Source organism: Carlito syrichta, unplaced genomic scaffold, assembly GCF_000164805.1.
Source record: "Carlito syrichta isolate Samal-C Ts95f unplaced genomic scaffold, Tarsius_syrichta-2.0.1 Scaffold304542, whole genome shotgun sequence".
Taxonomy (NCBI): Eukaryota; Metazoa; Chordata; class Mammalia; order Primates; family Tarsiidae; genus Carlito; species Carlito syrichta.
In genome coordinates, this window is record NW_007248638.1 from 632,661 (window position 1) to 649,672 (window position 17,012).

General features: G+C 38.5%; 1 protein-coding gene across 1 annotated transcript in view; it reads right to left on the bottom strand.

Moving 5' to 3' along the window:
- The window catches only part of SPTLC3 (serine palmitoyltransferase long chain base subunit 3), a 143,512-nt gene extending 130,971 nt beyond the window's left edge, over positions 1 to 12,541 (bottom strand). Inside the window, exon 1 of the mRNA XM_008060152.2 lies at positions 12,107 to 12,541. Within this exon, the coding sequence (XP_008058343.1) occupies positions 12,107 to 12,223 (117 nt within the window). The 5' untranslated portion in view covers positions 12,224 to 12,541. The remainder of the gene's footprint in view (positions 1 to 12,106) is intronic.
- Positions 12,542 to 17,012: the final 4,471 nt, after the last annotated feature.

Here is a 17,012-nt window from a genome sequence, read left to right on the forward strand (position 1 = left end):
ATCTATCCAAGTTGATGTGAAGTTCATAATTTTGTCCTTCTTTATGGCAGTGCAATATTCCATCATGTACATGTACCACCTTTTAAAAAAATCCAGTCCAGTTTCGATGGGCAGCATGGTTGGCTCCATGTTTTTGCTATTGTGTATAGTGCTGCAATAAACATGCATGTGCAGGTATATTTTTTGTAGAATGATTTGAGCTCCTCCGGGTATATTCCCAGAAGGGGAATTGCTTGGTGGCATATTCATTTTCAATAGAAAGTATATATCAGCTTCTCAAAGGGACCCATGACCTCCAAAAGTCTCACAAGCACAAGACAGAGTAAGAAGAGCTGTGAATAACTCATAAGTTAGGATCTACACATAGCCTTTTTCTTGAGCAACTTTTGAAAGTTCAATTAGATTAGATCTAGAGAACAATAATGGTAATCAGGCTTTATGAACACATCATCTAACAAAAGGTTTGTGTGCCATTTCCTATGGAGTCTGAGAGATGGAGTTTGACCAATAAATATCGCCAGGTATATGACATTTGCATGAACACTTTGGGACTTAATATTTGAAATTAGGGTCAGTCCACAACATCTAGTGTATGTAGTCGATCATAAGAGTTCCTCAAGCCTACACATTCCAGGGTCAAGTGTTAATGTAACAACTCAGGAAAGTGAAGACAGAAACCTCATCTGTTGCATTTTAAAAATACAAAGCAGCCGGGCTCAGTGGCTCAGCCCTGTAATCCCGCGCCTTTGGGAGGCTGAGGTGAGTGGATTGCCTGAGCCCGCGGGTTTGAGACCCGCCTGGGCAGCGAGACCTCATCTCTACAATAAATCAAAATATCAGCTGGGCGTGGTAGCGCATGCCTGTAATTCCGGCTACTTGGAAGGCTGAGGTGGAAGCATTGCCGGAGCCTAGCAGGTCGAGGCTGCGATGGCCGGGAACGGCCACTGCACTCCAGTCTGGGCGATCGAGTGAGACTCCGACTCAAAAAAAAAAAAAAAATACAAAGCAAATCTGAAGTAAGGAAAGCCAAATTCCCTGAGGCATTTTATATATATTTATAATATATGTGTTATACATATATATGAAAACAGCACCCTATTTACAACCTCTTTGTCTATTTTCCTCACTCTGTTTGCTTATAGTTTAGAGGTTACAAATTGATGGCTGGTAGCGGTGTTTTCTTTAAATCCACATGATGTGAATTTTTAAAACTAGATGCCAACACTTAAAAATTAGAAAATCTACCAAAACAGAGCCTGTTTCCTTTCATGGTCACCCTGGTTTTGTTCAGTTAAACCCGTTCTTACCACTTCTTACTGCTAGCTCCTACCCAAGGTCCTTCTAGCTCCTCTAGACACCTGCAGTCTATGTTTCTATGGGAAGCAAATGATCTTCAATATGTCACGGTCTTAAAGAGACCATGATGCAAACGGAGAATACTTTATGCTTATGGTGTTTTTTTCCAAATATTTACTCTAAGTTGAAAATCGCCTGGCAAAATTTGTCTAGTATTGTAGCGTACATCCTTCAATACTAGATATTTGTCTAGTATTGTAGCGTAGATCCTTTCAATACTAGACAAATATTTACTCTAAGTTGAAAATCACCTGGCAAAATTTGTCTAGTATTGTAGCGTAGATCCTTCTCACATAACTTTATAGATCTGTATACTTTAGAATTTCAGTAAAACTACATAAGTTCAGGTCAACTGAATCTTCTGTCTTCACTTTCCTGATTTGCTACATTAACACTTGACCCTGGTATGTGTAGGCTTGAGGAACTCTTATGACCATCTACATACACTAGGTTTCCTCAGGACAACTGAGGTTGCCTGCCATACTTAGTAAGAAGATTAAGTGTATTTCAAAAATATATGCAGTTGACTACTTGAAGGGAATTAGGTTAATGTCAATCTACTACTAATAGTATTTCTAAAAATTTTTCTAGGGAACTTTAGCAAGTAGATAAAGTTAAATTGTAACTGACAGATATTAAATATACTTAAAATGTGTTATTTTAATTAATGCAACGCCTGAACTGGCTCTTTCTTCATAGACAATACAATAAACTACAGTCCTCCTTAGTATGAATAATTGCCCTTCATGTTTGGCAATATTCAAATGGATGTGCTTTAGCATTGGTGATATTTGTGTTCATTGTGTTTGGCCTTTATAGCCAGACACTCATCTTTGGTTAAGAGCTTAAACATACAGTCCTTATGCCAAGCCAAGCAAAACAAAACAAAGCAGAAGTTTACAGCTTAAGAAAAAACATCTTTGCGAAAGATTGAAAGCAAATGGAGAGCCAAAACGAACTTTCCTTAACATGTAAATGCATGCATTGAAAACAATTTTGAAGAGAGTTTGCAGAATGACTTCTCTAGGCGTTTTAAGACAATGTAGTACCCAAGTGTTTAGTTTTTACTACTGCTTGATAAACAACCACCAAACTTACTTAAAGCAACAATTATCTATTTCACAGGTTTCTGTAACTTGGGCACAGCCCAATGGGAACTGCTCCATGCAGTATCAACTGGAGCAGATAGGCCCTGGGGTCGGAGGATTCGCTTCCAAGATAGCTCACTCACATAGTTTGAAAATTGGTGCTGCACTTCAACTAAGAACAGAGCAAGGATACTTGGTTTCTCTCCACTTGGACTTCTCCTTGGGCTGCTTGTGTTTGTTCTGGGTGTGGTAGCTATGTTCCAAGAACAAGTGCTTTAAGTAGACTAGGTTCAAGCTGCAAGGCTTCTTATTACTGGGTCTTGGAAGTTCAGGCTGTCCCTCTGTCACATTATTGGCCAGGCAGATCATTAGGTCCAGCTCAGATTCAACAGAATTAGAATTAGATTCTACCTCTCAATGGGAAATATTCCAAAGAATTTACAACTATCTTTCATCTACTCTATCATATTAGTATTACCAGAAAATATTATATTAAGTGAACTTTCTATTCAAGAAGGCCTGTACCCTTGAAGAAAGCTTCTGAAAGCCCGATTATCTCTAGAGCTCCAACTGGGATTAAGTCTGAGTCTACATGACTCAGGGTCACATGGTGTCAATTTTCCTCAACTCAGAGTTGTTTAAAGTGAAGCATGAGGGTGGCCAGTTTACTGATGCAGTGTGTCTGTGAGTGGATAATGTTGTACATTGAATGCTCTGATAGGGATAGTTTGGTGTCATCTGTAAAGATAAGCTCAAATTCCATTAAGAACAAAAAAGCAAGCAAGCAGAACAACCCACAATACTCTTAACTCACACAGTCTCTGTCCTTTAAGGCTGAATTTAGTTGGCCCCTTCTTGAAGTAGGTGCGAAGCCCACTCTTGACACTATCTTAGGTTTAGTGAGACAGTATGAACTAAGGGATAAGAACTAAGGGAGCTGAGTGTGGTGGCTCATGTCCATTGTCCCAGCTAAGTTGAAGCAGGAGGAATGCTTGAGCCCAAGAGTGAACTATGGTGGTACCACTGCACTCTAACTGGGCAATAGAGCAAGACTCCATCTCTATGGATAGATAGATAGATAGATAGATAGATAGATAGATAGACAGACAGATAGATAGACAGATAGATAGATAGACAAAACCAACTTAAGTTCTGAAATTGGGCAAACCTGGTTTCCAAACCTGGTTTTGATACTTATAAGCTGGTGATATTAGTTAAATTACTAAAGCTTTCTGTTTCCTCACCTCTTAAATGAGTCCAATAATAATACCTTGTGGGAATATTGTGAGATGAATATAAAGCACATAGAAGATTGAAAAAATTCAATACATGTTGGAGATTATTATCATTATTATTTTCTGGATTACTTCTCAAATTTTTAAACTGTAGGCCAACATGCATTAGGAATTGGAGCATGATGCTCTTGAATCTTTGTGGTCACAATGAAAGCATAAGCTCTTTTCTTGTATGTTGCTGATACTTTAGGTAACTTGTATTATGTTCAGTTGTTAAAATAAGAGTCTGTAGACCTATTTTAGTGAGAAGCAGAGAATACTATGGGGTCCTAGACAGTTGCTGAAGTAAAAATAAGTTAGGTCGAAATGAATGGTCTAGAGTTTATGTCCCAGTTTTCTTCTAGTTGTGTGAACTTGGTGGAGTTACTAGTGTCCTTAGAGCCTGTTTCCTCATCTATACAAACTTGGCTAATAATATATATTTGGCAACATCAGTTATGAGAACTAAATGAAGCAAATTTTATAAAAGGACCCAGCATGCAGCAGCTACCAAATATGCTATTTATCAGCCTTATTATTATTATTGAACTGATCAACATAACTAAATTATTCAAATTAAGTAACAACTTGATTTTCTACTTTATAAACACAAACTGAGAAAGTGGACTTTTCTCTCCCTTCTCATGAAAACTGATTTTAGCAAATTCTTTTCCTTGCTTTTCCTAGCTTAGCTCTTCCATTCTTTCTCTTTCCATTTCTGACCTTTTGTAGTTCCATTTATACTTTCTTCATATCTGTAGGCTATTATTTTCTCTTTGGCTTTTGGAGTTTTTCTTTATTGGTTTTTAAAAGTTTTTTATAGATGAACAAATTTTAAATTTATGATATAAACTATGAACATTTCCAGGTCTGTAGTTTTCCTCTTGATTATTTCATGGTGTTACCCTTGTTTGTTTGTTTTTGCTGTGCAGAAAAAAGTTTGATTTTTATGGAGTGAAATTTTTGACCTCCTTGTTTCTGGCTCCTGGATACAATATCATAGTCACAAACCTTTTTTCATGTAAATTTTATTTAAAAATTCTACATTTTCTAGAACTTTTATGGATTAATTTCAATAGTTATCTATAACATTTATCTGTGTATTCATGTGCTAATATAAAATCATTCTAGTTCTTTTTTTTTTTTTTGAGTTGGAGTCTCATTTCTCTCGCCCAGACTGGAATGCAGTGGCCGCTCCCAGCCACTGCAGCCTCGACCTGCTGGGCTCCAGTGATCCTTCCACCTCAGCCTTCCGAGTAGCTGGAATTACAGGCGCGCGCTACCACGCCCAGGTGATTTTTGATTTATTGTAGAGATGAAGTCTCGCCAATTTGCCCAGGCGGGTCTCGAACCTGCGGGCTCAGGCAATCCTCTCACCTCAGCCTCCCAAGGCGCGGGATTACAGGCTGAGCCACCGAGCCCGGCTCTAGTTCTTTTATTATCTAACAACATTTACTAGTTGTTAGTGTTAGTCTGTTAGTCACTCATTATTTTTCATTATTTTCTCATATATTCTTGCTTATTAATTTTCCACATAATCTTTCAAATAATTTGTCTGGCTCAAAAATATGTTGTTTTACTTTCCGAGTTCACATAAAATTTATGGGTTGACTTATTCACATATTTTTGTCTTAGTCTATCTATGACTGTTTTATGCCTTTCTACTTATTCCAGTTTTCTTCCATATCTCTCAGTAGCATTTTAATACTTTCTTCAAATGGATTTTCACTTTACTTAATTTGATTTTTAGGTTCTTTGTGTTTCTGGTGCTATTGTAAAGGGTTTTTTCCTTCAATTACATTTTCCAATAGATTTTTATTTATTATTTTTATGAAGCTTTTGCCTTATAAAGTTTTAGATTTTTTACATAGTTAATGTTTGCTAAACTTTTTACAGTTTCTGCTTTTTCATCTTGCTTGAGTGGAAAGGGATCAAATTATGGCAATGATATTCAAACTTGATATGTCCCTTTTCTCTTGTCCAGCGCTCTGTTATATTGTTTAGTAGCATAACACAGTCTTCTATGATAATTAGCCCATTAGGTCAGGGCTATCCCATAAGCCATCTTCTAAAAGTCATCAGAAATAAAGCTCACATAGTTTGAGAAAAATCATATCTAATTATGTCAAATGTCTTCTCAAACCTTCATCGCTTACAAATTTGACTATAGTAGGCACTCATGGTGGTGCATCCAGACCCTTTCATTCTGATTTTTTTTTCTGCAAGCACCTGTAGCTTACCTTGAGGGCTTTCTCTGGTCACAGGTGTGTGCTCAGCCCATGTGTGGGAAGACTACAAGTGCTGTGTGTGGTTAGTGTCCCTGAGAGCATCCACCAACTGATGATGGACAGGAATTGATTGGTATATATATCCCACTTTTCTTAGTTGGGGTGACTTTGAGACATGCTTTACACTAGGGGTCCATAACTCCTGTTAGGAACTGGGCCACTTAGCAGGAGGTGAGCAGCAGGCTAGCAAACGAAGTTTCATCTGTATTTATAGCCTCTCCCTATCGCTCACATTACCATGTGAGTGCCATCTTCTGTCACATCAGCAGTGGCATTAAGTTCTCACAGGAGCGTGAACCCTATTGTGAATTGCACATGTGAGCGATCTACATGGTACAGTCCTTGTAAGAATCTAATGTCTGATGATCTGAGGTGGAACTGAGGTGATGATGCTAGTGCTAGGGAGTGGCTGCAAATACAGATTAACACTAGCAGCGAGGTTTGATTGCACAGAGTCCATAATGAATCAATCACTTGCAGATGCATACCAAAATGATAATTATTATTTCATTATATATTACAATGTAATATTAATAGAAATAAGGTGCACAATAAATGTAATGCACTTGAATCATTCTGAAACCATTCCCCTGGCCCCTGGTCTGTAGAAAAATTATCTTCCACAAAGCCAGTCAGTCCCTGATATCAAAAATGTTGGTGACCACTGTTATACACCATTTCCCAGATGTCTCCAACAAGCCTGATCCTCAGTTGCCAACAGTGGTAACCTGCTCATGAATATATGGGCTTCCTACCCTTCTATGCCACACTTCACCATTTTTCCATGGTGCTTCCTCAATTCATCTCTCAAATAAATTTCTTGCACTCAAATTCTCATCTCTGGGGTTGTTTCTTGGGGAATATAAACTAAGACAAAGGCATTTTGTAATCTTTTCCCACCTGCTTGTTTCCATTGGACATTCTAAATTTAGTAGCATTAACCCATCTTTCACTGCCCAAACACATAATGCTCTAATATTTTGAATCTTTCTGATAGCCTCTCCCTTTGCTATAATACTTTTCCATGCTTGTGTGCTTGGCTACTCTGCTTTCAAGACTAGGATCAAATATTATTCTCCCTGGAGCAAATTCTTTGACTTCCTAACCCAAGTCAGATGCTCACTCCTGTGTGTTCCCATTCATAGTCAACATATTTCTATTGTGATAGACAATTTCCAAAGATAGTTACAATAATGTCTCTAATCTCTCATAACGTTTTGAATGTAACTTTTCAAATCCTTATAAAGTGGAGTCTATTTCTCCTTTCCTTGCATCTATGCTGGACCGAGACTGACTTTAATAATAGAATGCAGCAGATATGTGCCTAGAGCATAAAAGGACATGTAGTTTCCATTTTCACTCTCTTAGAAACCAACCCTCCTGTAAAAAAAAAAAAAATCTCGTACCACTCTGCAGAGTGGTGAGAGATGATATGCAAAGCATTTCCTTGCGAAAGAAACACAATGCACTTTGGCCAACAGCCAATACCAAGGTCTCAGACATGTGAGTGGGGCCATCTTGGATACTCAGGCAAGTTGCTCTGCAGCAAACATCATGTGGAACAGAAAAGAGCCATCCTTACCAAGCTCTGCCTGAATTCCTGGCACAGAGGAACCATGAGCAATCCAATAGTTACTGTTTTAAGCCATTGAGTTTTGGGTTGGTTGTTACACATAAATAGATAATGGCAACATTTATTACAGTACTTACCATTAAGTATTATAGTTACTTATTTACTTGTCTGTTTTTCCCATTTAGCCTGTGAGTTATTTATAAATGGAAAAAGAATGTTTTCATTTTAATGACTGCAGCACTTGACACACAGGAATGATTTATGATGAAAAACCCATGAAAAAAATGGGGACTCTTCAGGAAGATCACTGAAAAGCTTTATCACATTGGGGATTGTTCTAAGGGAGCAGGAACCAAGAAACAAAAGGCATTAGAGAATGACTGTAGAAGATAAGAGTAGTATGAAAATTCATAGCAATTGAAAGGGATCTCCAAAATTCTTCTAGTTTATGAATTCTCCTAATAATTAGTGAGAATATTGACCTCTATTTCAATCAGTGTGCAGCCTAGGTGAGCACCATGAACGCTAGTATTTGCAATGGCCTGTCAGGCAGCTACCACTGTGTGCAGTTAAACTAACCTACCAGACATAATTCCCACTCTGTAGAAGAGGTTTATATCATAACAGAAGATGTACCATAATAGATGTACCAGGGCATTGCGATATAGAAAGAGGAGGAAAATATAAGCTAAGTTTAAATAGTTCTAGAACTGGAAAGGATTTCCATAATAATCTGGGTTAGTCTTTTCCTTTTATCCAGCATCTACTGAGGACCACCTTGGCCACAGCACTCTTCTCCCTCTCTACAATGAAACCTCGCTGAATTGGGTACAGTTTTTCAAAAGTCCTATGATCTGTTGTGCCTCACAGCTTTTGCACATTTTGTTCCTCCTTCCTGGAATGCTTTAGGATCCTTCTAATGCCCTTAGTAACTCCTACATTCATCTCTGGGGCTCCTTTCCCCATTTTTTCTCATTTAACCCCCAAGAATAAACTCTCCATTTTTTCCCTGCCATTTCTAATGTCTTAAGTTTCAATTTTAATCTTCCAAGCTCTGTGAAACTGTCACCAACCACTCTAATAGGTGGTTTCCTAGAAAGTGGTGGAAAAGGAACTGGCTTCAGAGCAACATGGATTTTGGATCCAATCCTGGTCATGCTGATTGTGATTTTGCACAAGTTTCTTAATGGATTTATGTTTCCTCATCTGTTTAATGGGCATGATGCTACCATTTCATGGGGCTGTTGTAAAGAGGTACAGGAGACATCTACATAAAGTGCTTTGCCTGTCCTGCTATGTAGCAGAATATTGATACATGTTATTTTTTTCCCCTCATTTCCAATTTCCAGTGCTTAATATCTATACCTTGTTCTCACATCATATTGCTTTGTCCTTGTATTAGCATTTAGCTTTAATGTTATTGTTTTAATTTTAACATAAGCTTTCTCCTAATAGCTAAATTGTGAAATTCTTTTTTCTCTTTATATGTCACAAGGATAGCAGATTCTTGATAATATATAGGTGAATAAATGAATAAATGACAGAAAAAGTAACAACCTTTTAGGGATCACTGCCTTTACCTTGTAATGTTACAACATTCGGGATAAGAAATCAATAAACCTTGAATTAGAGTAACTCCCCAAGACATTTTTGTTTTTTAGCAAAGGAATAAGTGGGAAAAAACCCCACAGAATTTTCTTCATCCTGTTCAGTTTAATAGAAGAAAATGCAAACCTCTTCCTCATAGAAAAGCTATTTTCAGGGGAATGCAGTCCTACAAGCAATGAAGACACAAAAGCTACCTCTCTAGACTGAGGTCAAATAAAAGTTTATGGTCAGCTCAAAAATAAATACTGGGAATTAAAAAGTAATTATGTGGATAATAATCATAAATCAATAATATGGAATTGTAATAGGAAATCCCTATTCAATAGGAAAATTTATAATTCAATAAGAAATTATAAGATATATCAAGTGTATGGATTAAGACCCTAAGGGCCCTTCTGTGTGCAATGTGCATATGCTCATGAAGAAAAAGAATAAGTTTTATAATATAGTAGTGTTCTGTTAGAAATAAAAGGTAAGATGACATATTAGAAGTAAACAAAGAAATGAACTTAATCAGTGATGAAAACCAGCTTTAGTGCATCCTCAGGGTATATGGGATTTAACAAGAAAATCAAAAATCAATAACAAAATAAAACAACAACAGAAGGCAGGCAATATGGTCAAGCTCCAAGAAAGCTCCAGAAAGAAACACTAGAAGGTTTCCAGAATGGAAAGATTCTGGCCCCTTGCCAACCTTGAGGCTGGGGCAGCGAGTCTGCGTGCCAGAGCCAGAGTGTCGACATCAGCCTACGCTGAAACAGAGGGAAGAAGGACCCTGGGCGACTGTGTAATAATGTCTTTCATATTGTTTGCAATGCCAGGGAACCTTTTGGCAAAAGAATCTTATAGGGTGCCCCAGCATATAAAAGAAATCTTTGTGTTGCTATGTGGTTGCAAATAAGCAAGAAGAGAAAGAATGAGGGGATCCTTGGGAAAGCTGGCAGGATTTTAGACACTGTACCACACGATCTTAGGCCAGACAAAATATATTTGGAAGACCACCAGCCCAGGATATCTGTAAGCCTTTACAGACTGCTTCTATCAACAGGCTAGGTTTTAGGTCAAGACCTAGTTTGTTAAGGGGCCTCAAGGCAAACTGGACTACAAGAGTTAAGGCAACTTCATTCCATCATGAAGGGAAAAATAGACTCCTGTCTGCCATGATCTTGCAGGGTTTATTTTTATTTTTATGGAAAATATTTTTAAGCCATAATTGAGGCTCTTGGTGGAAGCCAATTTCAACTTAGTAACACCTAAATATGACTGAGCCAGCAGGCTCTGGACAGCCCTTCAGAAGGAGCTGTCAGAAAACCAACAGGAGCTCTGATATTTTCAGCTGCTCTTAGGGAAGCCTCAGTTTCCAGGGATGTTTATAGTCTTGTAGGTACACTTAGTAACAAACTTTTAGGATCCTGAGTTCTATCCTTACTTAGGAGTGGTTGTAACTGTCGACATAATTTTCTAATCTCAAACACTAGAATGTGATTGTATAACCAAGATAAACTAAAGAAAGGAAGGAAAAGTTATAAAGGCATCTGCCTAAATGAGAGCCCTTGGGGTGAGACTGATGAGGAGGGTGAGTAGGTAAGCAGCCAGTGAGTTGCAAACATTTTAGGGGCAAGGAACATCTGGGGCAGGAATCTGAAGTGACACTAAGTGATAAATAGATGGTGAATATTATTACAATTTCCTTCATGTAAGTGACAGGAGTTGAGTACTTTCTCTTCAGATTGCTCCAGGTTTCAGGTAATCAGCTGGGAGATGTCAGGCCTGAGGTATCTGACAGACACTTCCAGGCGAGGACAATAACTTCTGTAAAGAGGAAATACTAACTTGGAGTGGAGGGCACAGCCTTTTACATATAACCCAGGCTCCAGAGCACCTCCTGCCCCTTCCAGTTGGACCCTCAATTTAATTCCCTGAGTGGAGGACGGACCCCACCTGTCCTGTGATCTCAGAACAATCAGCCTTCCCCCTGGGCGAATGCTGGTTGTTGGGGATAGTCAAACCAAGGATTGCATAGGGCTCCTCATTTCCCAATAGGGAGGCTACCTGTCTGATTGCTCATTTGCTCCTGAGGCAGGTGAGCTCACCCTTAGTGCTCAGAGCAGAGCGACACGGTGTCCTGTGGGAAGTAGGGAACTGCCTTTACACAAGGACCTCACAGACCCAGGCTCTCTCTTGGAATAAGCTGACAATCTTTCTTGAGTTCCTCCTCCTCCTCAGCACAGTTCCTCAAATATTCTATCAAAGCTGGATTTTAAAAAAGTGTCATATGGGAAAACTCTTCAAAATCTGTGATAAAGATGCTGTTCTGGCTTCTGTGTGCAGTGTGTCACAATGAGCCCCACTTTCTGAAATGTTTTGGAAAGGAATGCTTGTGATGTTGTATTTCAAAGAAGGATTCTGGCCTCAAATCAAGTTGTGAGCTATGATAATGCTCCACCAAACACCCAAAAGAACTTGACTTTCAACAAGAGAGGCATTTCTCATGTACCTGGGAAGAATGCCATCTCTACTACATAAACTCAGCAAAATATACTTTCACTTCCTCTTTTTCTTCTGAAGCATGATGGGTGTAGCAGATCTCTTGATGGAATAAAATTTAAAGAGTAGGAGCCTTCACAATTCTGTCCCCCAAAATGCTTGAGAGAAAGCAGAAGTCTAGTAGGTACATTTGCATTTTAGAGTGTCTAAGGCTGTGTGAGTCTCTTGTATAGGGAAGAAATGTTCTCCTTAATCCACACCTAAGCTCTCTGGTAGTCGAGCACTCGATATTAGCTGAAGTGAATAGTCAAAACACACAAAAAACATCTTCTAAGAGGATTTTTCAAGTTAGGACAGCCTCAAACAGCTTCACAAAGAAACACTGAAACATGTTCAGGTGATTCAGAGAAGGGCGGGGGGAATGCCTCTTACCTGGGCTTCTTTCACGATTCCATTCTTTGTGCAGTTTCTACTTTGTGAGCCATTGCTCTGTTTCTTGTGGTTGTGAAGACTTCCATTGCACACAGTTCCACCTCCAGGATTAGCCATTGGTATGGAGTGACAGGGCCCGGGGCAGGTTTTCCTCCAGAGGTCTCAGCAAGCTTGAGTTTTCAAATAAGTGAGGGGATGGGATAAAGCTCTATGGGGCTGAACCCTTAAAGGAATCTTACCAATCAGGCTTTTCCAGAAGAAGAGCAGCAGCCTATCTTTTTGCCAGATCTTTGAAACGCTAAAAAACAGTCTTTTACCTTTATACGTCCAAACTCCAGTCAGAATATAAACTCCATGGCAACAAACCTGCTTCTAAAACTACAAAGGAGGTTGCCCATGCTGCTCCTTCTGGGGACTGAGGAAACCCGTGGACTGAACAACCCAGTGGCAGTGTGAGGAGGCAGGCTGGGAGGTGGAGAGTCTTTTAAAGACATACACACGCAAATACACTTACACAGTAAGTTCACTCACAGAGGCTTCTAGGTACAGACAGTTCTGAATTTACCCTTTCCTCTCTCCTGCATGCAATTACTTTTTTTGGTTGTAAACCAACTCAAAAGCCAAGATTTATTTCCACTGTAAAATAGCATTTAGAGGTACTTGCCAGGGACTAGAGGGATGAGGGAAAGGAAAATTATTGTTTAATGGGTACAGAGTTTCAGTTTGGGCAGATAAAAAAGTTGTGGTAATGGGTCATTGCACAACAATGTGAATGTACTTAATGCCACTGAACTGTGCACTTAAAATTATTGCAATGGTAAATGCTATGTGATGTATACATTTCCATGTAAATAAAAAAATTTAAAAAAACAACATTTAAATCCCACCTAATGTTAGTACTGGTGATAAAATGAGGCGTACTAACACATCAAGAATTCCAGAAAAACAGAAGTAAGGGAGACAGAATATTTGATTTCTCATCATGACTGTGTTGTCTTTCTCTGGAGACCTGTAAAATGAAACAAATTTTTTGTGTGTGAACTAAAGTCTTTTGGGCCAATAGGAACATCATGTTGGGGCTTGGGTTTGTTATTGACACAGGTGTTGTGAGATTACAACTGCAGGGTCCCAATCCCAAAACATACCTGGTTTACTCATTGACTCTTTTTCTCTCAATGCATCAGTCATGAGAGAGGCCTGTTTCTTCCTATAACCATCAAATGACACTGTGGTGACATGGTTTATTGGCGAGTGTCAATTACTTGCAGCCTGTTGAGTCTTATTTACATGGAAGTACTTAAATTTAGTGAAGAATTCAGTCTGAACAAAAAGTTATCAGTGTAAAGACAACATTTCCAAAGATTTTCTCATCAACAGGTTGTAAACACAATGCTATAAGAAACTTAGGTATAGGCCGGGCTCAGTGACTCAGTCTGTAATCCCAGGAGGCCGAGGCAAGTGGATTGCCTGAGCCCGTGGGTTTGAGACCAGCCCAGGCAACCTGGCGAGACCTCGTCTCTACAATAAATAAAAAATTAGCTGGTCATAGTAGTGTGTGCCTGTAGTTCCGGTTACTTGGAAGGCTGAGGTGGAAGGATCACTGGAGCCCAGCAGGTTGACGCTGGGGTGGCTGTGATTGTACCATGGAATGCTAGCCTGGGTGACAGAGTGAGACTCCAACTAAAAAAAAAAAAAAAAAAAAAAAAAAGGAAAAGAAAAAGAATAAGAAAGAAACCTAGGTATATGTGACCAAACATTAAATGTGAATTGACCAAGAAGTCATTGAAATAGTCTGAGAAAACCCAGAAAGTTACCATGCCAATTTGCCTGATATCAGGTGGAAGTTATAACTCTTAATCAAGATCCAGTTAATTTTACTTTTCACATCCTTGGGTTTTGTGTACTATTGTGATTGGAAAAGTCATGCATAGTACATACTTAACTTCACATACTTTTGCCCTGAAATAGATTGTACTCACTGGAGCAGACTCATTCAGTGCCTCATTTATGTTCTCGTGGCTTACCTAGGAGGTCCATGATGGACAGCTCCCTGTGTCTCAGGCATTCTGTATCTCTGTATGCCTCAGTAGGTTCTCTAACCAAGGGGCATCCTCTGCTTGTATAGTGTGGGCCAGGTGTTCTGGAGAGTTCACATCCCTGGAAATGACTTCTCCAATAAGTGACATATATGTATTGGTGGATCAACACCCCATGTTCTTTTCTTCTTTTTTTTTTTTTTTTTTTTGAGTGGAAGTCTCACTCTGTCACCCAGACTGGAGTGCAGTGGCCGCTTCCGGCCACCGCAGCCTCGACCTGCTGGGCTCTGGCGATCCTTCCGCCTCAGCCTTCCAAGTAGCCGGAATTACAGGCATGCGCTACCACGCCCGGCTGATTTTTTGATTTATTGTAGAGATGAGGTCTCGCTGCCCAGGCGGGTCTCGAACCCGCGGGCTCAGGCAATCCACTCACCTCAGCCTCCCAAAGGCGCGGGATTACAGGCTGAGCCACCGAGCCCGGCTGTTCTTTTCTTCTTTAAGGGACAGTCCTGAGGTGTGATTATGGCCCTGTTACCTCCAGTATATCCCTCTTATGAAAGCACCTGTTATTTGTTTCCTCCCTTCCTTGTTTTACTTGTCCACTCTTTCTGAAAGCATCTCCAAATATAAACTACTTGCACTCAAATCCTTGTCTGAGTCTGTTTGCAGAAACCAAAACAAGGGCAACCAAGTCCCTGTTAGTTCATTAGATCTGTCAGAAATTCAAATGGATCTTTTGAATGCTCAATGTTTGACTGCTCTGAAGATTAGGAGAGGTAGCATACACAAAACTTAATACATTCATTGAGTCAAGCTTCAATAAATTTGAGAGAGAGATATCTGTACTTTTGTGTCTCTCATAGGAAAGGTTAGGATATATGTAAGGAGAAAGTGACTACAATCTTATTTGGGGTTGGAAAGTCTTTAACTTTGAATTAAAATATTGTAAAACAGCACAAATTTGAATGAGGAGCAGGCTCTAAAAAGTCTTTTGGAATGTGCTTTATCTGTAGAAAAAATACAGCTAATGTATTAATCGTTCCTTAATGCTTTAATAGAAAGAATTCTTGTATGTTTCTAGCTAGCAAGGGATGGTAAATGGAAATTAAATGCTCAGCACTTTTTATTCATTTTCTATTGCTACTGAAACAAGTTATTACATACTTAGTGGCTAAAACAACACAAATTTATCATCTTAGAGTTCTGTATACCAGGAGTCTGACATGCGTCTCACTGGGCTAAAATTAAGGTGTCAGCAGGACTGCATTCCATTCTGGAGGGTCAGGGGAGAATCTGTTTCTTTGGCTTTTCCAGCTTCCAGAGGCCACCCAAATTTATTGGTTAATGTTCTCTTTCTTCATCTTCAAAGCTAGTAATGCTACGTTTCTGTGACCTTTCTTCGGTCCTACATCTCTGACATACTAGTACAGCCAGGAAAGGTTCCCTGCTTTTAAGAAATCATTTAAGATGATACATTGTGACCATGTGGATAATCTAGCATAATCTCAGAATAACCTCAATTACATCTGTAATGTCACTTTTTAAAAGTTGACGAATTGAAATGAATATATAAAATTATATATAATTATGGTGTATAATGTGATAGGTTTTGATACGTATGTTCGTCATGGAATGGCTTACTAATATATTCATTACCTCACCATAGGTTTTTTTTGGGGGGAGTGAGAAAAATTAATTCTACTCTTAGCTATTTTCAGGTATACAACATATCGTTATTAACTATAGTCTCCATGTTGTACGATAGATCTCTAGAACCTCTTCCTTCTGTCTAACTGGAATTTTGAATCATTTGACCAATATCTTACAAAGTCTCTTTTGCTATGTAAGGTAGCATACTCATAGGGTCCAGGAATTGGGATATGGACAACTTTGGAGGATCATTATTCTGCCTACCACAGTACTTATTAATATTAATTTAAAATTTATAAAGAGTCACAAAGGGTCTTTTTTTTAGCTTATTGCTGTTATTATTTTCTTTTAAGAAAATAAAAAATGTGTATTTTTAAAGACTTTTATAGGTTCATTCACAAGTTGAACATCTAAAACTTTTTTAAAGTAATTTTTAATTGAAGTCTAATTTACATAGACAAGGATTTGCAGATTAAATGTACAGCTTGATGAAGTTTCAGAAATTGAACACACCTGGGAACTTCCACCTGTTTAAAAAAAAGGACATTCTAGCATCTGGAAGCCCTCCTCATTCCCTGACCTACTCATTATATCCAGATCTCCCAAATGAAGCCCACTATCTTAACTTCTATCACCATAGATTAATTTTGCCTTGTGATTAGATGTAGACAGAGTCATTCAATATATATTCTTCAGTGTTTGTTCTTTCACTCATTTATTATGTTTGAGAGTTTTCTATTTTGTAGTGTGTAGCAGTGACTTGTTCATTCTCACTATTATATAGTATTCCATTCTATGAACATACTGTAATTGATTTACCTATTCTATTGTGGACATTTGGAATATTTCCAGTTTTTAGCTGTGAATTTTCTAGTGTATCTTTTGATAATGACATACATATATGTATGCATATATATGTATATATATATGTATATATATATTTCTGTTGTGTTTGTACCTAGAAGTGGAATTACTGGGATATATGGTATGCAAGACTTTGCAAGACATTGCTAAACATTTTTCCAAGCTTTTTAACCTACCAGTAAAAAAGCATTCCAGTTGTTCTACATAATTACTAACATTTACTATGACCAGTCTTGTAACCATTTTAATCAGTCTGTTGAACTGATTATCCACATCTGTAGTACTAACTCCTTGTGGTTGGTTTGCTATTGTTGTCATTTTTGGGGGTAGAATTTACATATGGAAAAATTCACAAA